The sequence below is a fragment of the Rhipicephalus microplus genome, chromosome 8 (genome assembly GCF_043290135.1).
Source record: "Rhipicephalus microplus isolate Deutch F79 chromosome 8, USDA_Rmic, whole genome shotgun sequence".
NCBI lineage: Eukaryota > Metazoa > Arthropoda > Arachnida > Ixodida > Ixodidae > Rhipicephalus > Rhipicephalus microplus.
This window is the reverse complement of record NC_134707.1, coordinates 82,527,785-82,553,807: the sequence shown is the minus strand read 5'-3', so window position 1 is coordinate 82,553,807 and position 26,023 is coordinate 82,527,785. Positions and strand designations below refer to the sequence as shown.

Here is a 26,023-nt window from a genome sequence, read left to right as displayed (position 1 = left end):
ACGAATGTCTTCTGGAGTGCAATGTAGGATCGCTTGGGCATGGAAAACCTCCGTATATTTCCGAGCTCTGGAAACTTCTCTATTTGAATGAGTTGACAGTGGGAAAAAAATCTACCCTTCAGCTTACAGTGCTTCATTGGTTACGATGGAACTCGACATCGCGTCAAAGACAGTCGACAAAGTTGGGTGGTGTTTTCAAACCACAGGCATCTTCTTTCATATGTTTGTCGTTCCACTGAGTTTAAACGTGAACCCATGCAATAAAAGGTCAGAAACGCTTCCTGGTGATATTTTTCTGTAACGGCACGAGCTATTTAGGGTCATTTTAAATATTTTAATTCCTGCACTCAGTCTGCTCTGGAATAACCAGCACGATAGCCTCTGATATTCATTCCAGCTGAGTGTTTGACAACATCGTGACTGCAGCTAAACCTGTGGACACGTGTTATTCATCATGGTCTGTCTGTACATTTGTTTTGTTTTGTGTTGTCGCCTAGGAGATCTTGGCTCATACCCACAAGGGTTTTTGGCCACACTGTACCTTTCAACGTAAATTTTTATACAATACTTGTTAAAAACGGAAGAAATCAAATAAGAACAAGATGCATAATAACGTATCTTAAAGAAGGAAAAGAGCAAAAGGATTTGATAAACCAGATTTTAAAAATAGCAAAAAAAGAAGAAGGGGGACACAGCATTGGATTCATCTGGCGGTACCGCTAGTAACGGTATCCTTCCGGTTGCCTGAATGTAGGAGGTGCGCTGATCGGGCAGTGCGCATCTTTTTCGTCGTCTTCATTGTCCGCTAGCACTCGAGCTGGTGCGGCCGGCTAATTAGCTATTTGACTGGCTGGTGTATTTGGCTATGTATGCCAGGACATGCAATGACCAAGGCAATTAGGCCAAGCCGTTGTAAGGCCTACGTAATGACAACATCTTGATAAGACCGTGTGAAGCTGGAACCGTGCTAACTAAACCATGCTAGTTGACGGGCTAACTAAGCTATGCTAATTAACGTGGTATTAGCCATGAGCCGTCTAAGAGAAATCATGTTAATTATACGTTACCTATATATGACTATTAGGATCGTGCTAATAAAAATTACGCTCAATAGCTCTACATTAATGATGTTTTTGTTAATTGCATCCGAGATGTGTCTATAGTGATGAAAGGGCCCTCTCCGACGAGCCTGTGAAACGCCTTATGCCCGACTAAAATTTTCGAGTAATAACCAAAATCATATATTATTTATTGGGCCTTTCTTTGCAAATTCAATGATTTGTTAGGGTTGTCTTTGTTTTGGGTGCAAAATATTTTTTGGTGGTTATTTCGGACTTCTTGGCTATGCTACTTGTCCTTCCCAAGTATTCTTGCACGTGAAAACGTGACAGACGATCAAACTGTGAGCCAAACGCAGTACCAATTGCAACAGTGAGCACGCCATATAACTTGAGACCAACTATCTTCCCATTCGCAAAATCCGCGAATTATGGGTTGGCAGCTGATCGCTAATAGTCACTATATCTATCGGTGCGTTAAAAGCCGTATACGTCCCCTGAAAAGTCCTCATCGTCAAGATGATTTCCTTCAACATCACTGCTGAAAGCAATCTGAGGAATTCCCTCCGCGGTACGACTTCGACAACGCCAACAACGTTGTGTCACCGCACCATTATAACAGAACGTAGCAAGCAGTATTTCCTTGGTGCAACCAACTGTATTGTACTGTTTGTTTACTCTGAGTGTATTAGTGCACACCGATGGGAAAAGAACCCGCCTTTCGGGAAAATTTCTTACTATTATTATCTAGTTTTCTTCTGACGACGGAAAATTTTGTTTCAGTCTGTATCGTTTATTTTTTTTTTCACCTATGCAGTGCAACACTGACCTGGGGAACAGCTGCAAAAAGTCAGCAGTAAGTTATGTTTTTGTAAACAGACGTTCGTGTTCCACCCTTCTCACAAATACACGCAGTGGAGTTCCCGACATGCTATATTTCCCTCAACCGAGAATACTTGCGCATTCCCTGGTGGCAAGACAACAGGCATTGTAAATAGGTTCTAGCAGTTTGCAAAAACTGGTGCATGTTACAATTTTATCCCCCGACATGTTCGTTTGAAGCCATGTGTGAATATTTGCATGCGTAGTTTCAAGTACTCAATACACGAGACTTTTCAAGAGATCGGTCAGTTATTTCCTTTGTGTTCGTATCACTCCGCCAGTGGAAAAAAAATTGAGGCGGCAAATGTACGTGGGGGAAAAGTAAACTTTAAGGAATTAGGTACAATGTTAGTCGTTTTTGGGGCTTTGTAACGCATACACTGAAAAATGTCAGCTATTCTGATGCTCTTAGTATACACAGTCCAATAAATTCTCGCTGTGTCTTGCTTTATTGGACCTCAGTTTAGCGCCGCGTATTTCATATCGGCGCGGTAGCACAGTTAGCCACCGAGTGTACGACAACACTCATTACAAACAATTCACGCATATTTCTTTGTTCCCAGCAACGCCCTCAAAATACACACAATATGCAGCGACGTAAAGCACACGTTGCCTAACGTAAACCTTGCGAATACTTCTTCACTTCGCACAAATATGATGACCAATGGCGTAGCGATTCGCTTGCACCTTGGAATAAGTTTTATACTGGTAAACAAGGAACTGCGGAGCTTTTATTTCCTAAATAGGTTATATTGTTGCTACCTACTTGCTTTCTTTACTAATTGTGAGCATATCTCACTTTCTATTTGCGAAGTCGTTAATTTTTCAATATAGAATTGTTTGTCACAGCATTAATGTTTTGTTGTAACTCTCTTTCAGACAAACCTTGCAGCCCCGCTTGTGTCACTTGTTCAGGTGCGTGAAAGCCTCTCTTCAGAAATTATTTACATTCTTCACTCTCACGGGTTGTTCAGTCAATGAGTTCTCAGCACAGCTTGTTGAGGCCATTATTTTAATGAGTAAACTCATTAAAATAATGTCGCCGCAGCTGAAATTTAATCCCGCGACGTGTGGGTCAGTAGCTGAGTACCTTAGCCACTAGACCACCACGATGGGGCTGTTTAGGCTGCTGAAACAATCATTCTATGGAACCTGCTGTATTTAGAGTCGGACTATTTTCTAAACATATGCTGCACCGTTGCATTAGGATTGTGTTTGCGGTTTTTCGTTTAGCCAGAATGATAAATACAAAGGTCCAGACTGCTAAGAAGTGGGATATAGCAATGATGTATGTTGAATTTCTTACATTGTGCATGAAAGTCAAAGGACCGCGAAACGCAATCATTAACTGGTTACAAAGTATTTTTTTTTCGAAAACGAGTGCAGTTTTAAAGAAGATGCCAAGTGAATGGTCTAAGCTCAGAAATAAGGTACATTCGATCATTTTCGATAGTTCGACTATCATAATCAGTTCCGTAGCAGAAGAAGTCATAACTGTATTTTTCGCTGAGTGTTTTTATTTTGCCTCTGTTGCAATGTTTTTTTTTCGTTATTTCTCAGGAAGCACTTGCGTACCGCCTGTGCCTAACATTGGTCTAGTTAATTTTAAAATATGTGCATCGTGTAACAACTGTTGTGATTCAGACCAAAAAAAATTGTATCGACTACAATCGCTGTCATTTGTTCGGGACGATTCGAATTCTCGTGCTGTCACAGAGATATATCCGTGCTGTCACAGAGAATTCTCGTGCTGTCACAGAGATAACCTTCCGACTAATCATCTCCGCAGTGCCTCGTGGGAAATGCACTTCCCAGTGCTCCGGAAGACAAGATCATCGCCCTTGTCTGCGACCTCGTTGACAGCACTAACATCAACGCTTTCAGACGCCTGATTCTGTGGACGGGCGTGTACGATATCAAAAGAACGTGGTGTAAGTTATATAGTAATTAATAGAAACAACTGCAGAGCCGGAGGTTAAGATTTTGGTCAGACGGTGATCACGAATGCTGAATGGGTCCGTTACGAATTTTCGGAAAAGGGGTTGAAAGCGAAAGCCGTCTTTTCTGTTCTTTTTACTAAGTTGGTATAGTAAATCTCCGTTTTTTCTACTTTCGAAAGCACCGCCTCCAGGATCAGAGGTATTGTAATATTTCTTCTCCACTCTTGCTTTCCCATTGCCTCCAAAATCAACACGACTTACAACAAATCAGGATGTCAGGTCGTGGTGTCTCGGTGCTGTGACAAGGTCTTGACAATGTCCCGTTAACGTGGCAACGTCCCGATGATGTTGCGGTGTTTAGGTGCCGCGACAACGTCCCGACCATGTCCCGGTGTCTCAATGGAGCTACAACGTCTAATCGACTCACTGTCCATTTTCTCGTTTTATGGGGCATAAAAGTTGTCCCTTTTTGAAGAACTGTGCAACAACGAAATTTTCATCGTCCCCTCACAAGAAGTTGTATTACGACGACAATAATACAGAAAAAGAAGGAACAAAAGGCCTGGAAGCTGTGGCACACGCCCATGCTAGGGGATATGCCAAGAACCGGGTAGTTCTGAAGAAATAGTGTTAATTTGTTAGCTCACGTTTTTTAAACTAATCAGCAAAAGGGCAAAAATTAAATATGAAAATGAACAATTAGAAATAACGGATATAGAAAATGAGGCAGATGGTTTCAGCAACAGCAATAAATAAATAAATGAATAATGGAGCCATCCTTTTAACAAAAGCTTTCTTTTCGTCCTCGTCCCCCGCAGTGGTGCTCTCTAAGATAGCTGTTTTGCATGATTCCTGAGTTTTGAATACTGTGGGATTAGCCAAGGGAATGCAGGTGGAAAGCTGAAGACGTTGAAAATTTCTCTGGGAGGGCATGGCAGGTGATAGAGCAGGTGATGGCAGCCAGAAAAAAAGGGTGAGAGGGTTGATTATTATTTACGTGTCTGGCACAGGAAGCCAGTTCTACAAAAGTCTGCGCTCTCTGTTCTGCCAAAGGCGATGAGACGGATGCGCTTATTTGTGCGAATCAGCAGAACTTAGCAAGCCTACTAACAGACGACTGTCGTCGCCTCGATTCTAATATTTAGACGTGCATAATTTTACTTTTCCCGTTATTCCAATGAAGAGAGCAGAAACCCATGCTTGTTGCTGACTTCTGTTTCCAGTGTTTATCAAGTCAGCGCTCTGCAAGCTGGTCTTCGCACCCAGCGTGTGAACTGTGTTCGTGGATGAATGTTAGTTCCCTCCTAATGGCATTATTAGCCGTTTTGAATTCCCGCTGTCTATCCGTAAGGCCAAAGACCTACCAACACGTTTAGATGAAAGTCACTTCTACAATAATCAGCGGTTCTTATCTTCTAGATCACTTCATAAAGTAGAAGGAAAATATCCTAATGTAAATCTTCTACTATAATTCTGAAACCTGCACCACGTTGCCAATGGTTGCCTTTTCCCACTTTCTGACACGTAAGACCTCAAAAGTAATTAATGATTTTGTAAGTTAGGGCAATGCGCGGCGGATTCAGGCAAAAGCCTTTTTTTAACCTAACGTGCCATAATCACATTGCAGTGTTAGTTCAATCTGCTAAAGAAATATAATGCTATTGTAAAGCAAAACGCTCTTCTAGCAGCCGCGTAACACGTTTTTCTCAGCGACCTATTTTGCTACAGCTTTGCATACATTTCCACATCCCAGTATTGCTGCTCAAGAAAACACTCAGCGCATGTGATATAAGTGCTAGTTCTTCTCAGAGCTAAACTAAGTTGTGCAAACCATAAAGGAACAGGCCGGTTGTTACAGGCGTGCAAAGCGAGCAGAAAGTCCAGAGATTTTGTAGAATGAATTTCATCATTGCAAGGACAATAATTACATATAACATCGAACATTTAGGAAGTAACCGAATCCTACCACGGATTGTAGACTGGCGTTAGGCCACTTGCTTGAAGTGGTGAAGGACACTGGTGGGACTGGATCAGAGACACTCCTCTCTCTCCTGTGGCCTCTTTCTTTTTAAAAAAAAAAGGAAATAAAGTTCATTCGCTCACTCACCCTCGCATGCAACATCGCGTGAAGGGTTTCTAATATCGCATCTTTAACTGAAGCAATCTTATAATTTCACAGCATTTTGCAGCCGTGACCAAGTAAATTCACTGATGACATGTGAGAATACTAGGGTGGCAACTGGATATATTAGAGCGAAGCTTTTTTGGAAGACATTACGGTACATTTACTATGGTGCCACTTCGCGCCTGCCTTCTTGCCACATAGGCAAGAGCTAACCTTTTTGTGTTTTAACTGAACAGAGGAATTCAGTTGTGGCCCTTAGCACAGCTACTTGTTCTTGTGCACAGTTGTTTATAGATTGATCAAAATAGACGAAATACTTATAACATGCATTAGATAACATCAGCGCTGCTTCTTACCTCTTTACAACACGGACATTCATGGGAAAACATAAACGAACAACTCAGGACAAAGGCACCGGTATGAAGCGGATAAATGTTATTCTTCCTTTCTATAGCATACACCTATTCATGCAGTGGCTGGAATTTGCTCGTTTTTTTTCCAAAGTGGCATTCTCTATTTCTCAGTTGTCTTGTTTTATTCATTGTATACAGCATATATATAAACAATATGATCATTATATATATATATATATATATATATATATATTGTTTTATTTATTGTACACAGCATTGTATACGCATAATACCGGTGTGCCAACGTGAATAGGTGTCCCAAACAATATGGCAGAAGTTTTCTTCTGTAATACAGACAAGTTTTTATAAAATTCTTCATGGTCCTCAGAATATTCGTTTTAAAGTTGATTAGCCATTCACGTCCTGTGACGTAGTGAAGCTTTGTGTACTTACATTAGAAAAAGAAAAAAAACTTAAATGTAGCAACCATTGTAATACCGCAGCTTCGCGAAAAGTTGCATGCGGACAAGGGCATTAGGAAAAACATGCAAAACCGGGACTTCATGCTTCCAAAGCACGCAGGTAAATTAATTGAAGATAGGCAAAACTGACAGCAGATCAATACAGTATAGAACTATCGGGAACGAAAAAGAAGCGCAAAACGGCCCCTGTACGTTCCCCCTATCGAACTGTTCCCATTGTACTCTCGCCTATTTTCTGAACATGCCCGCCAAGTTTCTTGCGCTAGAGGCATGTCCTTTCACGTGTACGCCAAAGGCGCAGCTGTGCAAGTTACCCACTAGACGCCCACCGCTACTTAGGTCTGCAAAAGCGGCTCATCGACCAGCGGACCCCGAAGTGAGAGCCCGCGAAGAAGCGCCGAGAGAACCTCGACTCGGGATTTGTAATTAGTGACGTGATCCTTGTATATAGTTGCATGAAAATGTAGACGCTTCACATCTTGTGTATATGTAAGTCTATATACTTGTCTATAGATAAGAAGAGAGCAGAGTGGATTAGGGAACAAACGGGGGTTAAGGATATCATAGCTGAAATCAAGAAGAGGAAATGGACATGGGCCGGGCATGTAGCGCGTAGACAGGGTAACCGCTGGTCATTAAGGGTAACTTACGGGATTCCCAGAGAAGGCAAGCGGGTTAGGGGGAGACAGAAGGTTAGGTGGGCAGATGAGATTAAGAAGTTTGCGGGTATAAATTGCCAGCAGCAAGCACAGGACCAGGTTAACTGGCGGAGCATGGGAGAGGTCTTTGTCCTGCAGGGGACGTAGTCAGGCTGATGATGATGATATAGAATCGCCCTTTTAAGAATGGGGGACGTCTTTATATGATGGTGCAGCATTTGTACGAAGAATACACGGGTTCTTTTGATCAGTTCTGAGCAAGACTCTTCATGATCATTGACCTCCTGGAGGTGGAAAAATCTCAGTTTGTATCACTGATTTCTCATTATTTATGATGTCTTCCTTTTTTTTTGAAACATTTACTTTTTTTCCTACAAGGCTGAGCCATATTTGAGAATACTTATGTTTGTGCCTTTGTTTCCTACTGCAATGACCACAAGCGAATAATCGCAAGGTTCGGTTCCTCTTTCATTGCTTCTTTTTAAGAAGGCAAGTACAGACGTTGACAGCACATGACGTGACGTCAACGACAAGGTTTCTTTAAAGACAACACACCTAGGAGGACAAGGCGGCCGACAAAAAATCAATCCACCAGTCAAGAAGGGGCCGCCTATCTGAAGGCACTACTTATTTCCTTACAACCTGTACAGCGCATTCCGTTTCACCCACCCACTCCCACCTATTGTGTGTACATAAGTATGGTGCGTGGAAGAGCTCCAGTAAGATAGATTGTGCTTTTTGTCTTGCGAACCTAACAAGATGCCATATAATCTTCTTTTTGCTTTTTTTTTCAGGTCAGTAAATCAGTTCTCTCGGATCACCGGCGTGGCGATGCCACATCAGAAGCGAGGGAGCTCGACTGCACAAATAAACACGTTTTCGAACAACATACGCTGATAATAATTCTTGCCTTTTAATACGCCTCGTCATCAAATTTGTTTATAATTATCCGAGATGAATAACGGCAGTACAGTTGAAATCATACTTCTTAGGTACATCCTACATGTGCCTCGACATCCTTGAAGATAAAACAAAGTTCAGCCACTCAACTCATAGCTAAGACAGTGAAACTGCCAATTCATTCAATTGGTCTGTGGGTTCATTGGTAATTACTGAATGCACCCAAGGGAAATACTATGTTACGGAGCAGCTTAAAGGCAGCTATAAGCAGAAATGCCACATAAAAAAAAAAGCCTAATGCGCGATCAGCAGGGGCAGTTACTACCGATTATGATGAGAAAGGGAAAGTAGCAGAAAAACGGAACTCTAATTCACAAATGGTTCTTTCGTCATCAAATGGTATTAACATATAAGGCACCTAAATCCCGCGCATAACTATAGATGTGTATATGTCGATGTGGCCGTAGCATTCACGATAACTGTCAACCTCCTCGAACATTGAGGGGGTTGGGAGATAATTTAGACTCCAAGTGAAAGTTTTGAAGAAACCTGAAGTTTCGAAACCGACTTGGCTCCTTCCTCAGGGGTGACTGCGGGGACTACGCTGCAGCGGCGTCTTCAAAGTACTCGCGGGGCGGATAATGACCCCCTGTCCCTCTCTCGTTTTGCCGCAGAGCGCAGACATTCATGGAGGGATTTGTGTTTTACAGATACCTGCCACACTGAAAACGATATGACTCGACGAAAAGGAGGAAGGGAAAGATAAAAAAAGAGGCAGGTTAGCCATTTCTCGCCCTGTGTAAGGAAAGGGGTAAGGGGTATAAAATATTATGCAGAAGAGCAATAAAAAAAGAAAATTCGTGCTCTACAACACTCACGCATTGAATGGAGCTTCGGGTGGGGCCAAGTTGACAAGGCGACTGTCGGCAAATTCTATCTCGTTACGGTGTACTTGGGCCAGTCCACGTGTGAGTGATCGAAGCCTCGAAACTGCGTTTGTTTTATATAATGGTATAGCTGCAAAAAGGTCATTAAGGGTAACTAACTGAATTCCTAGAGAAGGTAAGCGGGTTAGGGAGAGACAGAAGGTTAGGTGGGCAGATGAGATGAAGAAGTTTGCGGATATAAATTGGCAGCCGCAAGCACAGGACCAAGTTGACTGGCAGAACATGGGAGAGACCTTTGTCCTGCTGTGCACGTAGTCAGGATGATGATGATGATATTGATGATGTTGATGATGATGATAATGATGATGACTGCAAAAAGGAGAAAGAAGCCGTGCGGCTTCATCGCATGTTGTTTTCGCAGATACTGCATAGGCTTGGTATGCACTCATCTGCTTAGTTCAGCGTTTTTTTTTTATTGCGCGTTGACGAAGCCGTCGAATGATAGCGAGAAATCTTTCGTTTAGCCTATGACGACACGGCTGTATCAGCGTGTGGTCTGGCAAATGCAGCCCGAATGTTGAGGATGAAAAGGGAGCATGCGACAATAAACACCGGTCTTGCCGTGTCGCCGTTTCGCTCTCTGTCATCAACCAAAACATGGTGTCAGAAGTGGCTTACCGTAGACAGCGGCTGCGCACGCACTTGCGTAGTGTTTTCGTTATCGAGCGTTTTTCGAGCTGCCGAGATAAAAAAAAATTGCCCGCAGCTTCCCTCGGGGGAACACTGAGGAGGATGCGGAGCATATAATTGGTTAACGGGGTGTTAAAGTGCGACTTGCTTGGGTCGATGGCTAAATTGGTTAACGTGGTTGTGAAATGGGGTGTTAAAGTGCGACTTACTTGGGTCGATGGCTAAATTGGTTAACGTGGTTGTAGGAGGAGGTGTTCAATGAGTGAACACGTACACACGTATGCGAAAGGGCGGCGCTGGTCGAAGGGACGTCGATCATTGTGTTTGTGGATTCGTTGGAATTCATTTCACCGCGACCTTGGACGTCGACGCGCCGTACAAACCAACCGACGAGCGGCAACTGAGCGAGCGAGCGCCGACCTTGAGTATATATACAGCGCGACGGCGTATGCACTGTCAGCTGTCGAATGTTCGAGAAGGGGGAGAAGCGCAACGGCGCATGCGCGCGCGTCAGCTGCCGATGTTCTCGAAACGCGACGGCGCATGCGCGCGCGTCAGCTGCCGATGTTCTCGAAGCGTGACGGCGCATGCGCACTACATTATACAGCTAGCGAATGTTCGTGAAGAGGAGAAGCGCACGCGGTGTGTAGAGGAGGAAGGGCGCACAGATGGTGGAGGAGTGAAGCGCGCGCAGTGTGTAGAGGAGGAAGGGATGCACAGATGGTGAAAGAAGGAGGAGGAAGCTTGCGGACGGCGCCGCACTACAAGCCTCGAGTATTAGATGCTCCGCATCTAAAACGCTTCCACCCCCGACCGACTCGTCCTCTCGGATAACGCCGCCGGAAATGGAAAAGGTTCAAGCAGCGCCTCAAGCTGCACTGAAAGGCGATGGACAAGGAAGTCATGTCGAGCTTCGAAAACACTGCCGCATTCCTTCACTTTGCTGGGCAAGAGGCCATAAAATGTACAGCACGCCTTAGCGGACTCAAGCAGACCAGGAGGACTACTACGTCAAAGTCAGAAAATTTTAGGAGTACTGCACGTTACAGTGCAATGAAACGCCCGAAACGTAAGTTTTTCGTTGCTGCCTGCAATAGCAAGGTGAAACATTCGAGCTATTCCTCAGATACTTACAAGTAGCAGCGCAGACGAGCATATCTGGACACTTGGGGGTTTAAAGGTTCATGACCAACTCGTTTTTGGAACAAACGATAAAAAAGCTCCAATCCCGCCTTCTAAAAGAAAAGACTTGAGAATTTCCGAGGCTACATAATTTTGCAAAGCTGCTGAGCTTGCAGCTAGCCAAGACCAACTTTGTGACGAGGAAGAACGCACAGCGAAGGCCTGTGTCGTGGAGAAACGCGATGGGAGCGAAGCTCGGAAGCAGTGAACCCGTCAATACACCTACTGAAACAGGTCCCACCCACCTAGGAAGTGTCCAGCATGGGAAAAGACGTGCGCAAACAGCCGTAAGCAGAACCATTCCACTGCTTGCTGCAGAGCGCAAAGGTTATTGAATTGGAGCGTGAAGCACGCGACGAGAGCAAAGACCCAGAGCATGACTTCCTGATTCTGGCCGAGCAATAAGTGCATGTAAAGTACGGTGGGTTGAGACTGGACAGTTTATGCAAAATCGGGCATGAAAACTGTCACCTGAAGCTCGACACTGGTGCACAGGCAATTTTGCTGGCTCTCTATCTTTATGTAAGGCTAAAGAGAACTGCGAAAGTACGCCCACGCAAGACAACGCTGACACTTTTACGGAGGAAATGCGATTGAGCATTTCGCCACAGCATCGTCACCAATATGTGGCTGCGAAACAAAGAGAAGCGAGTTGCGTTCTTTGTAGTCCAAAAGGCAAGCAAGCGTTGTTGGGACTGGTCACTTGCGAGTGCTTCGACCACGCCATTTCAAGCCATCCAACTCTGGGAGAGCAGATAATGAAAAAAAATTCCGCAGTCTTTTAAAGAGCTCGGTTGTGTCAAACGCTCTTACAGGATCATTATGAAAGACAGAGCCAAGCCCATAGCGGTGCCAGCGAGGTAAGTGCCTTACGCGAGGCAGCTCCCTAGGAACTGAAGCGCATGTAGGCCTAACTCCGGCAAAATGCGTGAGTCAAGTGGTTATTGTTCAAAAAAAGGGCGGAAAAAGTGGAATCTGCGTGGGTATACAGCATATATACGAAAACATTAAACGCAACTGGTACGAGTTTCCTTGAAGAGAACACATCGAGGCAGAGCTAGCGGGAACAAGATGGTTCAGCAAGCTGGACGCAAATTGAAGGCTTTATGAATTACCGTTTTACGACGCATCATAAAAGATTTGCAAGTTCAGTACTCCGTACGGGTGATAGAGATTTATGATGCTACAGTCTGATCCAGTTTCTGTTTTGGCAATATTACAAAGAGAAATCAAAGACGCATTTGACAAAATTCCTGGTGTACGAGTTGTGCGAGTTTACATTGCTAATGTGCTGGTGGTATAGGTATGCCAAAAACACAGCGCGAGAAGCGTTTAAGGGCCGTAATGGAAGCGAGAACTTCAGCCGGTTCCATGCCTAACGCAGATAAATGCATATTTTATTCGCAAGAGATCGAATTTTCTTGTAGGCATAATTTCAAGTGAAGGAACGAAACCGAACGAAAGAACGCGAAAAATGTGTCGCCAATATGCTAACCTCCACATCAAAACAGGAAGTAAGAAGAATGTTAGGCGCAGTGAATTGTTTCGAAAATCACATCGCGAGTTTGAAAAAATGATGGCGCTGCGTATTTTAATGCGTGAAAGTGCGTTGATTGATTTATTCGTGGGGTTTAACGTCCCAAAACCACTATATGATTATGAGAGACGCTGTAGTGGAGGGCTCCGGAAATTTCGACCACCTGAAGTTATTTTTAACGTGCACCCAAATCTGAGCACATGGGCCTACGACATTGCCGCCTGCATCTGAAATGCAGCCGCCGCAGCCGGGATTCGAGCTCGTGACCCGTGGGTCAGCAGCTGAGTACCTTAGCCACTAGACCACCGTAGCGGGGCATGTGAAAGTGTGTGTTTTGAATGGAGTAGCATTCACCACACAGAATTAGAAACGATCCGCACGTTGCTCATGCCGTCACCCGTCCTGGCAGTGTTGGATCCTCAGAAAGAGATCAACATTAGCACCGATGCTTCCAGGAATACGTCGGGAGCCGCGCTTGTGCAGCTTCGAGGCAAGGGCTGGTAGCGTATGCATCGAGCGCACTCACCGAGACCGAAATGAAGGCACCGGGAATAACATATAGCTGCGAGAAATTTGGCGAGTTGCTTATTGGAGCAAATCAGTAGAGACTGATCACCAGCCTTTGTTAGCGATTGCCAAAAATTAACTCGGTTATATGCGGTTAAGCTGCACGGGATTGGACGTGGCACTACAATCCAACTCTCCGTGTCTGGTTGGGTGGAACGCGAGTCTGCAATACGATTGCCGCCTACCCTGGCCCCTATCGTATGCTCTTCCGCCACAAAAGAGAGCAGGCTAGGCTCAGTCCTGAATGACCCCTCCCGTCCGGGAAAGGCCTCTATGGGGACACTACCTCGGTCCGTTTGGCCCTTCTGCCCGAACGTCTAGTGAAACTAGCTGGGTGGCCACTTTCTTCCTCTTCTCGTTGTCGTACGAAAGCTCACAAGCTCACGCTGTCTCCTCCAGTACTCACTCACGTCTTCTTCGGTTCTTTTGAAATTTGGTTTTCGTTTTTTTTTATTTAGGTCTCTTAACGCCCTTCCCTGCCCTGCTTAGGTCGTAAAGTGAATTTGAAGGCATCAGCTGTGCTTATCAAAAGCAGAACTTTGGCCAAATCGCTGGCTTTTTACATAGTTGTTGCGCCTGAATAATTATGCGGCTTGGACTGGACGCCCGTCGAAAGACTCACAGATAAAACTCAATAGAAGCTGTCATTGCGACAAGCTTAATAACCACATTGTTCTTTTATCGATCACAAAAACAAAATGGTTTCTTCCCACTCTGGTAGATGCGCAGAACATCAGTGGAGTTATTCTTTTATGGTGAAGTATTTTCCACTGCATTGGTTACTCCAGCTTAACACATTAGTTTGTCCAATTTGCCGCATAAGTACTGCCAGATAGACGTCAAGGGGTAGCGGCTTAGCTCGATGCTGCCAGGTTGTAAGGATGCATAACAACACAAATGTGGGCTGGTCTACTATCAGCCATTTTGTTAAATTTCACTACACTTATAGGATTGAATTTAGAGTCACGTAGAAATATAAAAATATCACAGGGATAAAAATTGGCCCGTTATCTGCATGTAATCTGCAAATGTCGTCGAAAGACGATAGTCTTGCGTGTGGAGAGAGTGAAAAAAAACATTTGATTTGATAATCTGCGCGAGAAAATCGGTGAATGGTATTCCGGAGACGCTGCGTTAGAGTGCCTCGAGCGGACTGCGGAGGCTCACGGGCGCACCAAGTCATGTCACACATGAGCCATGAGCGCCATCTGGCAGTTTCTTTTGGAAAACAAAGCACGTGGCCGTGTGCGCCCGTCTCAGAGGTGATAATGTGTAGAACGCGAGGCGACGGGTAGGTGCCACCACCATCTCGTCTTAGCAAAGCATTGGAAACACTTCCCGCTCCGTGTGAGCGTTGCATAGTAAGCACAGCGTGATAAGCGCTACGGTCCTTGAAACTGCTTATGTATGTATTTTCAAGTAAGCGATGCATATTCAGAATATATGCGTGTTGTTATAGTGCCCCAGACATGCGCAATAATTGCTGTTAATTGACAATTGCACAAGCATGAACGCTAAACCTTGAGCAGCATTGGTGGTCGCTGCAGATGGGGTCGGCCGTTTCAAATACTCAATGCCGGTAAAAGTGGGCAAACAGACAAATGTACAGACAGACAGACAGACAGACAGGCAGACAGGCAGGCAGGCAGGCAGGCAGGCAGGCAGATTTACCAAAGTTTTTGCGTCGAAGGTCTCCAAGAAAGACTATCGTCTTTAAAAATGTCTACACAGTGGGCAAAGCAGTCGCGTTTACTCATTTCAAAGTATAAGATATTTGTCGCCCCTCGAAGAGGCGTCTGCGCAAGCAGGCGGTTGGTGAAAGGCGTCACCACGAACCCAAGCCAACGGGAAGGGTCTTGACTTCCTCCCATGCTTCACCGTGCGTCGCTCAGTCGTGTCCGCGGAAAGGGAGAGCCTAGGTGTTCAGCCAAAGCAGGGTGTTCGGACCTTTAGGGCCCCCGGCAAAGGCAACACACTCCTTTGGCACCGGCTTCCCGTAGACAGAAGTGCATGACACCATGCGTAAGCGTTTAAGTTGGCTCTGGTGTCACTGTTTATATTTGCGCTGTGTTTTTTCGCGTATACAGCAACAGGAGAACAACGCACACAATTTGGGTCGTTGGTTCTTGTCATAAAGCAGTGTTGCCTTCGTTTTATGCTTTGCAGTGCACGTAAATGTTTTGTGCTGAAGTTTCGCAAGCACTTTCGGCGTCTATCTATCTATCTATCTATCTATCTATCTATCTACCTGGCTGTCTGTCTGTTTGTCTGTCTGTCTGTATGTATGTATGTCTGTCGGTTTGTCTGTCTTTCTTTCTATATCTATCTTTCTATCTATCAATCTATCTATCTATCTATCTATGCGCCTACGCCTAGGTGCTTTCGATATCGCCACCTTAACTTTGGCTACAACAAAATTTCTACGGGAGGGTAAGGTGGCTTGATGAATATGAATCTGTGGCCATGACCTGAATAATGTCGCCATCTCGTCCCGTACATTGCCAAAAGCCTTTCAAAAGAACAGTGCCACATTCCCAGGGGTGGGTATGTGTCACGGTTATGTGGGTATGGGCCACAAGTGATAGACACGTTATATCTACCCAGGAACGGCGAGAACACACATGAGTAACTTTAACGCCTGAGCATTAAGAAAAAGCTGCCATGGGCAGCGTCGACCGAAGAAATGCAAAGAATTGGTGTCAGTGTCCAAGTACGAATCAAAGTCTAGCCTTCTGTGTGGAAATGAAGTGTTCTACTGCAGAGCCACGCAACGCCTCGAATATACTTTTTAAATAGACCCTAATGTTTGTGTTTCGTCAGTTGGGGTTGCAGTAATGGATATCTAATTTTGTAAACAATACATATGTACTCCTATGATGCATTCGTCATGTCGAGTTGAAGTCAATTGTAGTTAGTCGCCGTCCGCTGAAGTTGATTTCTGTGGCAGTGTTGAAGGCTACTATCCCCGCACAAACGAGCGCAACCATCAGTGCTTCATGTCAGCTTTCCACATCTGGTGTTGCTAATATCTATGTTGCTGTAGGCATTTTTACGCAACTGTAAACAACTCCTAATATTAAGAAATATTTTGCTGTTTAAAGTATTTGTGTGCGTGGATTCGCATATATATTTATCACCACTTTATATCGTCTTGCTCAACAAAAAAATAAAAGATTCCCATTCCATCCACCTCCTTCGCATAATATAAATTCCCAAGGTACGAGCAATCTGCTGAAGGGTTTTTTTTTTACTTACCTCCATCCGAATGGCATAACTGCTCAAGTCTCGCCTAATCAAGTACGCATTCACATACGGTTATGTGCGTTCATGTTATCATTTCGACTTACGTACAACCGAACGACATAACTACTCGAATCTTGCTTAGTTCTGTACGCATACACATATACATGAAATAGCCTGATGTTCTCATTTGTTATTTAGTTCCATTTGAACGACATAACTGCTCAAATCTCACTTAGTAAGTGCACATCCACTTATGTATAAAATGCGTTCGTGTCCTCGTTTTAAGTTAGGTCCATCCGAACGACATACCTGCTTGAACCTTGCTTAGTCACATCCACATCCACATGTACATGAAATGCGTTCACCTTCTCAGTTTTATTGGTGTCTATCCAAACGACATAGCTGCTCAAATCTTGCTTAGTCAAGTACGCAACCACACACACATCGAATGAGTTCACGTCTTCACCTTTACTTAGGTCGCCCCGAACGTCATTATTGTTCGCATTCCAAATGTCATCGCATCGTCCATAGCCTGCACTCCATATGGCAATTCCGATGCCACTTTAACGAGACATTCCTGAAAAGAGAGAATGTGCGTCAGTACTCAATGGTGTAAATAGGCGACAAATGTGAAAAGAAATCCCGGCAAGCTAGACAAGGAACATGCAACTTTTGTAACTACTGCTCAAACAAGCCTTCTAGCGCAGAATCTGAAAAGCAAGTTACTATATTAGTCATTGTTCTGAGCTGCCACTGTAACCAGAAGCATAATAGTCACTGCACTGCTAACAAAAAAGACCAAATGATCGCTGCAGCGAAATAGCCTTTACAAGCTCATAAAGCGCACTGCACAAAAATTCTTCATGAAGAGTGAACCTGTGAACTTTCAGAGCGAGTATTTTTTTATTGTAACCCATAATTATATCCACTCTGCCTTATGATGGCTACAGAATAAATTCTTAGTGAATGTTGTACCGCCTTTTATAAAGGGCTGTGAGGTGAGGTCTGCGAATCCTGGTAGTTTTTATTTTTTTTTCATGCACGTGGACATAGTTTGTAAGAAGCGTTGACAGTTGCACGAGTTGGTATGGGAACATTATCTGAAAAAAGGTGTGCAATAGGATGATACGATAATTTCTTCCGCTGTGTCTAGTCCAACTACTACGCTTCTCTGAAAGTGACCATAGTTAACGACGCATGGACCTTTCGTTGAGGTGTCAAGATTGCTTTTGTACATGGACACCTTTCGTGCGCGAATTTGGCGTTACTTTACTGTTTCTTTTTATTATTGTCATGCTAAAAATTACTCAGTAAGAAAAGAGCAGTAGCCAGAAGCGTATACTGTTCTATGGAAGCTGGAAGTCTATGAGAGCTGGAACGCAAGACGCTCCAGCCAGCATGGTAATGATGGGTAGGACACGGATTTATTCAATCTTCGTTCTTTCGGCTCTGTTTGTCTCCGTGTGGCCTGAATCTGGTGTTTTGCCTCGAAACAAAGTTGAGCGAAGGTTCCAGAGGACCACCTGACCAGCAGTCACTTCAGTCGACCATGGCGAGGGTGAGAGGAAACTTACCCAGTGACACCAAGGACACAAAGCTGGACTCCGCCGCCTCGGAAAACGGCTCATCTGACCATGACATCATTGCCGCCTGGATCAAGAAACTAAAGAGGAAGATTTTGAACACAGCCTCGCCCACTGTTGCGAGTAAAGCGACTATGAAGCCAAGGCATGAGCGTTGGCCACACATCATCATTTTTGTGCTGGAATAGACCTCAGGAGACCTGCGACGGCTAAACAGACCAATGCTCTCCGCTTTTTTTTTGTGGGGGGGACGGGGGGGGGACGTTCGGTGTCTAATGAAATCAAGGATATCTGAGCAAATACGCGAAAAATTATACTCGTCATAGACGTATTTCACGTTAATGAGCTAGGACCACTCCAACAAGTGACTGAGCAAGGTGGCTTTAAAGTGCACTCCTTTATATCGATGGGCAATGCATCCATGGCCGGTGTGATATACGACGTAGACATTGCGATTCACGGCACTGACTAGCGTACTCTTAATAAACCGACGAATGCGGGTACTGTCAACACGCAAGTGCACCATCTTGGGAAATCCTGCTGCGTCAAACTGGTCTTTCAAGGTGATTCCACTCGATCCCGTGTCAAAGTTTGATATTTTCAATATTCTATTCTGCCAATTATCCAAACTGTTCGAACTGACTACCATCCCTGTGCGCAAAACTGCACTCGGAAAAGACTTGTCGATCCACATTTTTTAAAGTACGTACATGTAATGGCTCACACGCTGCCACATTGAAAGACTGCCCTCAAATTAACAGGAAGCGCGTGGTGCTTTAGCAGAAGGCCAGAGACAATTCGACTCACAGGGAGGCTTCCGAAACATTCCAGCGTCTGAAGCAGCGTCGGCGCCATCATTCGACCTCAAAGACAGCACATGCTCCAAACGACAGCTTCCCTTCTACAGTTGCATCATTTAGCCAAGCCGCTAAATGACCGACAAATTCAATGAAGACCATGGAGAGGAGTATCACTGCAGAGGAATGGCTGGTACTTCCCGGTCGTCCTTTGCCGTAGAGCCTAAGAAGACCACGCCAACACTCTGGTCTTCACCGACCACTGATGACGCACTTAAACCAGATCGCAAATACGTCATTGTGCTTCGTTCTCTCATGAACGCTTTCCTAGAAATCTTATTGGACATGAGAACAACGTCTGCTCGAGGCACTGTCAGAGTGCTAAACGCCTTAAGCCCAGTACTTGAATCAATCTAGTAGAAGCATAGCTAACGATCACCATCATTTCCGAGAAGAATTCTTGGCAGCGTACATCATCCAGCGGAACGCCAGAGAACTAAAACCACGCCTTTCGGACTTTATTCAGTTTATGCGCGTGGACATGGTCTCAGTCAGTATTTGGAAGCCCAGCGTGTCGAAGCCTCTTAGACTATCAGGGCACGAAGCTGTGATGTGATCTACCAATGGAGCATGCAGCAAGTTCATCGTTTATGTTTGTCTAGAACTCACTCATTTGCTGCATCCTATTGCGCCTCATAATCGCAATCAGTATTTTTGCCTGACAATTCAGAAGTATAAGCTCATGTTTACTTTCATAGGTGTTTATGTATCACCTTGGAGTGATTTTGACTCGAAAAGACTACATGGTGTCTTGGTCAGCTGTTAGGCTCCATGGGTCGTCGTAGGGGACTTTAATGCACATCACCTTGCATGGGGAGGTACAAGGATCATTGCAAGAGGGCGCCGATGAGAAAGTTTCACTTACAATCATAACCTCACCCTCGTGAATGACGGCTGCTCCACTTTACTTTAAAATGGGACATGAGGCAGCTCCCTGAATTCTGCTCAAGTTTCCAAATCGTACGCGCGATGTCTGAAGTGGTTTTCTGATACTGAGACACACGGAAACGACCATATTCCTACTTATCTCCGCATCAAAAGAGTGTCCTTGTCTGGTCCGGAGAAAACCATTCAAAGATCTCAGTAGACAACTTTTGTGTTATCTCAATATCTACATGCTAACAGTATGGGACAGCCTCGTCGCAGAAATTTTGAAAATTACCCAAGCGATTATTATTACTTGAAAAATATTATTCGAAGTTTAAAGAAATGTTCACTGGAGTTTTTTATGTATGCGACGGGCTCAAGACTCCAAAGTGGACACCCATCACTACTCACCAAGAACTTATTTTGATGCATCCAATGCAGTGTTTATTCACACTTTATTTGCTACAGATGTGCTTCAGATAAACTTGGGCGCACATTTGCTACATTGCTTGACAAACATTCGAGTTGCGGAAACACACCCTTTCGCACGTCTCTGCTCTATTGCCAGGTTTGTAATTTTCATGCGATTGGTTTAAATGAACACAAGCTTCGATAGAAATGATTGGCGCAGATCAGGCCTCAGTGTTTCAGAACGGTCACGATTGTAGTATATGGGTTTGTCAAGATTGCGCTGAGGGCGCGAACTGTTGAGCTTCTTTCACAGTTTTTGCGACCAGCAATGAAAGTTCCATGCGTGATTCATTAAAGCATTACAGATGGCGCAACCAACCTCGCGATGGTCAGTTTATTTAGAACCGACACTTTGTGCCCCAACGTCACGGCGTGCATTGTTTCTTGTAATTAGTTTGCCTTTCGTGGTCAGAAGTTTGGCTAAATAAAGAGTTTTACCTTGAAGACGCTTACTGCTCCCTTCGTCTACCTGATTACCAGTTGACAACAACATATATGCATGGTAGTCTGCTGTTCATCATCATTATCATCATCATCATCATCCGCCTGACTACGTCCACTGCAGGACAAAGGCCTCTCCCATGTTCCGCCAGTTAACCCGGTCCTGTGCTTGCTGCTGCCCATTTATACCCGCAAACTTCTTAATCTCATCTGCCCACCTAACCTTCTGTCTCCCCCTAACCCGCTTGCCTTCTCTTGGAATGCAGTCTGCTGTTACCGCACCTTAAAAAGATTTTTTCAGTACCGAACGTGCATTTCGCTACTCTTACAAAGTCTGACGTACTGGGATGTATGACCATTGTACGATATCTGCGACTAAAAAGCAGGAACAGGTAGCTCTTACGACGAACCAAACTGCTTCATCATAAGAATGAATGGTACAGAATGTATCAGAGCCTCATTAGCAGGGTCACCTCGAACAAAACTTTAATACATTCGTAACAAGCGCACAACTCGTTTTATTCTCTTTATTCTTGTTTAGCCAATGTAATATTTACCATATGCTTTTATATATAGATTGCCGCACGTCTATATATTCAAAATAGACTTTCAATAAACGCCAGTTGTTAGTTTTAACACTGTACTCGTGTTTCTGACTTTTTCGCGTTCGTTTAAATTCAATTGCTACCATTCTACATGCAAAACCACAAACTAGCCCACATGCACACCATTCTTCATCCAGCATAAGAAAGCTAGCGATTCTCGGAACTTCAAAAAAAAAACTCCAAAGAACCTTAAACTATGTACATCACTGGAGAGACAAAAACATGCTGCCTATGCTTGATGGCATTACAATAGCACGCCAAACTTCTTTAGGGGGACGTACGCAAGAACACTGAGCTGGGTTGTAGGCTGAGGAAAAGATGTCAAACGCATGTAGCGAAAGCTCCTACATGCGCTACATGGCAGCCGACATATCTTGTACCCCTTCCTAAGATTTATCGCACGAAGGGATAAGCGCCTGTGACAGACAGCCAGGGGTTGACATGTATGAAATTATGTGTTAGTCCCTATACTTACAGTAAAAAAGAAAGGTGCACCTGTGAACATTTCATGACTGTGTGAACTACTGCAATCAAGGTGTATAAACGCATAATGTTTCAAATGTTTTCAGTGTGCTATTATGTTTTTCGTTTGATCATTTTTTGAGTACCGTGCCGTATTCATCTGTTGTTGTTTTTTTTTGAGACCGCCAGGGGGCTCGAAGTAGTGCAGACGCGCTCGCTTCGCGCTCTGGATTCTCATGATTTTTTAGTGGTGTTTTCCGTCTGCAACCACTCGAAAACGTTACTATCAGCTTCAAGAAGTTCCGAGGAACGCCTGGGCACCACTCAAGAGGATTTCTTGCCACTTGGAGGGGCCAAAGGACTTCAGAAAGCTCGTCACCCCTAGGACGCTCACCAAACGCTGACCTGGGGAGCCGCCGGCAGCTGCACCGACGCTGGGGACGCCCACGTCGGAGCTTCATCCAGCTATGGCTCTCAACGCGGCGACCGACCAACAATACCACCTCCTAGACCAGGATGGTACAGCAGACGACCAAATGAATCAACTCCAGGGCGACCACGATACGGTGAGCCGAGACGCTAACGGCACTCCATCGCATGCAGAAGAGGACGCTAGCCGGCAGGCAGCGAATTCCACCAAAAAACGCAAGCAAGAGGCACTGGAGCGGAGGCGCGGCAGCGCAGGGCTCCAGGACCAAGTTAAGACAGGCACGCCAACATTCAAGAAATTGCCAAAGCTACCGCCGTTGCCGAAGGACGATTACAAGATCGTCATTCGTCCAAACCAGGGCCTCCCGCTGAGAAACATTCTGACTCCTACGCTTGCGCAAGCAATCATCGAGGCATGCCAAGCTGGCATCAGAGATGACCATTTCATCCTTAGAATCAACCCTGGGTCAAACATAGCGATTCTGTCGACCAAATATTAGGAAGTGGCGGACAAAGTGCGTCTGATACACGCCCTTGTGCTTAACGGCAGGGCTCACGCTGTCCGTGCCTACGCCGCAAATGGAGACGATACTCTGAGAGGGGTGATTCACGGCGTACCGATGAACACCTCAACCGAAACTCTCATGGCGCACCTACGTGTCAGAACGCACGGTGTGGAGATCATCACTGCCAGAATGATAGGCACAACGAAAAGCGCAGCCATTACATTTTTCGGTCCAACGCTACCTCGTACCGTCTACTATTACGGGGGCGAACTCCTCTGCTACCCCTTCCGACCTACGATTCAAGTCTGCAAGGTCTGCCGAGAAAAAGGACACCGCGCGGACGTTTGCCCGCATCCGGATCACCCCATTTGCCAGCTGTGCGGACTGACTAATCCAACGGATGGACATCCGTGTTCTATTAGTTGTGCCTCGTGCGGGGAGGCTTACCCCACAGGAGATCCAACTTGCAAAAAAAGACTTAAGCCGCCGAAGCCTAAACAGCCGCAAGTACAAGCAGGCCACAGTGATAAGCTTCAACAGGGCACTAGCAACGACCCACCGAGGACCAAGAATCTCCGCTGGTTCTCCTCCGAAGAGGAAGAAAACGCCTACAAGTCAGCTGATGACAAGCACAGTTCCCGGTCGCATTCACGGTCCCCGGGCAGAAAGCCGCACTCGCCATCCAAGAAGCACGCGCCAGCACCGGCTCAGCACAACCTCCACCGCAGTCCTCCAGGAGGGGGAGCCAAAGGCAACGGCGGGGATCAAGGGTGCACCCAACAGGCATCATCACTTCCGGTAAGCTGGGCGGAAGCCGTGGCTCCCAAGTCTGCATGTACTCCCGCCATCACACAAAACGTACACTATCAAGCAGTAATCGCTGAAAACAAACAGCTTAAGCAACGCCTTGACAAATACGAGAACAAAATAATGTGGCTCGAAAAACAGCTGGCCCAATTAATGGGAGCCACCCCGAAAACTACAGTCCAGGCCTCTCAAAATCTAACTAGCCACCCAAGCGAAAAGCTACGGGACAATGGGCACATCCCACCGCAATCGACACCACCACGAGATCCTGTAGCCAATATAGGAACAGAACAAACAGCGACAAACCTCACTTTACAACAACAACTGCAGCTAATGCAACAGCACATACTGCAGCAAACAGAAGCCCAAATGAAACAGTTCTTTGTCGAATTTCATGACCTGAAGCGATACGTTCATGAAAGCCTCGACAAAGAAACGAAGCGTCGACGTAAGCAGAGCCAACCGCGGTCCCAGGAGTTCGACGCCAAAAGCATGCTTACCTCGGACGCTGAAAGCACACCCACCTCCTCGCATCATGGCAATTAACCGACGCATAGCAAACGATAATCTCACTATATGGTCCTGGAACTGTCGTTCCCTGCACAACAAGCACGCTACACTCACTCTATACATAAAGGCGGCGCTGGTTCCTCCTGACGTAATCTGCTTGCAAGAGGTGGGAGCCAGGCCGGCCTAAAACAGTGTCTGGCTACAAACTGTACATGGATCCAAATACACCTAAGATTGCGACACTCGTCCGGAAAGAATTGGCAGCTACATGCATAACGGCACCGAACGAAGAGACGCAACACCTTATCGTAACGCTCTGGCCAGCGAAGAAAGGACGCCCGAGGCAGGTTATATGTAACATATACAGTCCCCCACAAGACAGAAAAGCAGAATTCAGCAATATCTTCCACTATTTGAACAACAAGCTTCAACCACGCGACCGCTTGATCATCACTGGGGACTTCAACGCTTGGCACGCCACATGGGGTTATAGCGCAGACAGACCCAAAGGTACGCGACTTTTAGAAGCGATACAGCGCTACGACTACACACTCCTCACGACACCGGGCATACCGGCTCGTATAGAAAACAGTGTCAACAGGGACACCACTCCCGACCTTACCGTAACCAACAATGCCGCGACCATGCGCTGGAGTGTGCTGGACGACAATCTGGGCAGCGATCACAATATTGTGCAAATAACATATGAAACAGCTCGACTGCGACGCCCCCTCGGAAAAGCCAGACTGACTAACTGGACTAAATATAGAGAGCAACAGGAAGTAGACGGGCCCAAGCCAACAACTATAGCCCAATGGACACCGTACATTAAGGGTCTCTATGACAAGAACACCAAGATATATCAAACAACTACCGACGCACCTGCCATTGACACCCACTTGACACATCTTTGGGAAGCTCGTCGAGGCCTCACGAAACGGTGGCGCCGACAAAAGCTAAATAAGAACCTCAGACTCCCCGGAGCCCGGCGATGGCGGTGTTGTAGCCGGGAGTGAAGGATGTCCCTCAAGTTGTCAAAACTGGGCCCACCTGGACGAAGGTGTTGTCTAGGCGAAGCGGAGAACTTGGCGGTGACGATAAACCCAACTTTCAGGGGTACCAGGCTAGATGTCCGCAGAAATAGCAGAAAATCTACGGAGGCGATGTGGACTGCGTCCGTCACCATCGAGCGCTCGCAGCCCCCGGAAATCACGGAGGAAGTAAACGCATACTCAAAGGAACTTTACAACAACAACTGGCGCACCTTCTGCGATTCCTTAAAAGGCACATTAAGCACGAAAAAGACGTGGAACATCCTACGGAGTCTTTTGGATCCCTCTGCAACAAGAACCGAAACAAACGCTACCCTTCAACGGCTAGCTGGGGAATTTCAAGGTGATCCGGATCAGTTATTAGAAGAGCTGAAACAACGCTACACAGGAGAACGCAAGCGAAACGTTAGCCCAACACCCAGTCAAGAATACAATGGAGAACCCAACACTGAGCTCGACGCCCCCATAACCTTTGCGGAGGTTTATGCAGCGGCTCAAAGCTTCAAAAGAAATACAGCGCCCGGATTGGATGGTATTACAAATGCCATGGTACGGAACCTCAGCGATGAAGCATTACAAGCCATCACAGACCACTTTAATCAGGAAGTCTGGACACCGAGTGGAAAGATACCTGCAGAATGGACACTGGCACAGGTTGTACTCATACCTAAACCAGGCAAACGGCGAAGCCTTGATCAGCTACGACCAATTTCTTTAACGTCATGCATTGGCAAGCTCTTCGAAAAAGTTATACTCACTCGCCTTGACCAATGCACAGAAGAACGGGGGCTTCTACCAACATCTATGTACGGATTTAGGCGAGGAGTGTCTACCCAGGATATCTTCTTACTGCTCAAAGAGGAAGTGCTTAACCCAGCGCCAGGTAGTCTCAACAATCTACTTGTTGCACTCGACATCGAAAAAGCAT

The 26,023-nt window shown here is 45.6% G+C and overlaps 3 protein-coding genes across 4 annotated transcripts in view; 1 reads left to right on the top strand and 2 right to left on the bottom strand.

Annotated features, from left to right (window-relative positions):
- Window positions 1-8,388, top strand: part of LOC119163865 (uncharacterized) — a 35,219-nt gene extending 26,831 nt beyond the window's left edge. Inside the window, exons 7-10 of the mRNA XM_037415941.2 lie at window positions 1,876-1,914; window positions 2,820-2,855; window positions 3,730-3,871; window positions 8,294-8,388. Of these exons, the coding sequence (XP_037271838.2) occupies window positions 1,876-1,914; window positions 2,820-2,855; window positions 3,730-3,871; window positions 8,294-8,301 (225 nt within the window). The 3' untranslated portion in view covers window positions 8,302-8,388. The remainder of the gene's footprint in view (window positions 1-1,875; window positions 1,915-2,819; window positions 2,856-3,729; window positions 3,872-8,293) is intronic.
- Window positions 1-16,942, bottom strand: part of LOC119165646 (gastric triacylglycerol lipase-like) — a 78,351-nt gene extending 61,409 nt beyond the window's left edge. Inside the window, exons 1-2 of one of the 2 annotated variants that reach the window (XM_075872223.1) lie at window positions 16,815-16,942; window positions 5,847-5,944 (exon numbers count right to left, since the gene is read on the bottom strand). The gene's annotated coding sequence lies outside the window, so the exon portion shown is untranslated. The remainder of the gene's footprint in view (window positions 1-5,846; window positions 5,945-16,814) is intronic. The other variant, XM_075872224.1, reaches the window with a different exon arrangement.
- Window positions 16,853-26,023, bottom strand: part of LOC142769202 (uncharacterized) — a 35,841-nt gene continuing 26,670 nt past the window's right edge. Inside the window, exon 7 of the mRNA XM_075872225.1 lies at window positions 16,853-17,082. Within this exon, the coding sequence (XP_075728340.1) occupies window positions 16,978-17,082 (105 nt within the window). The 3' untranslated portion in view covers window positions 16,853-16,977. The remainder of the gene's footprint in view (window positions 17,083-26,023) is intronic.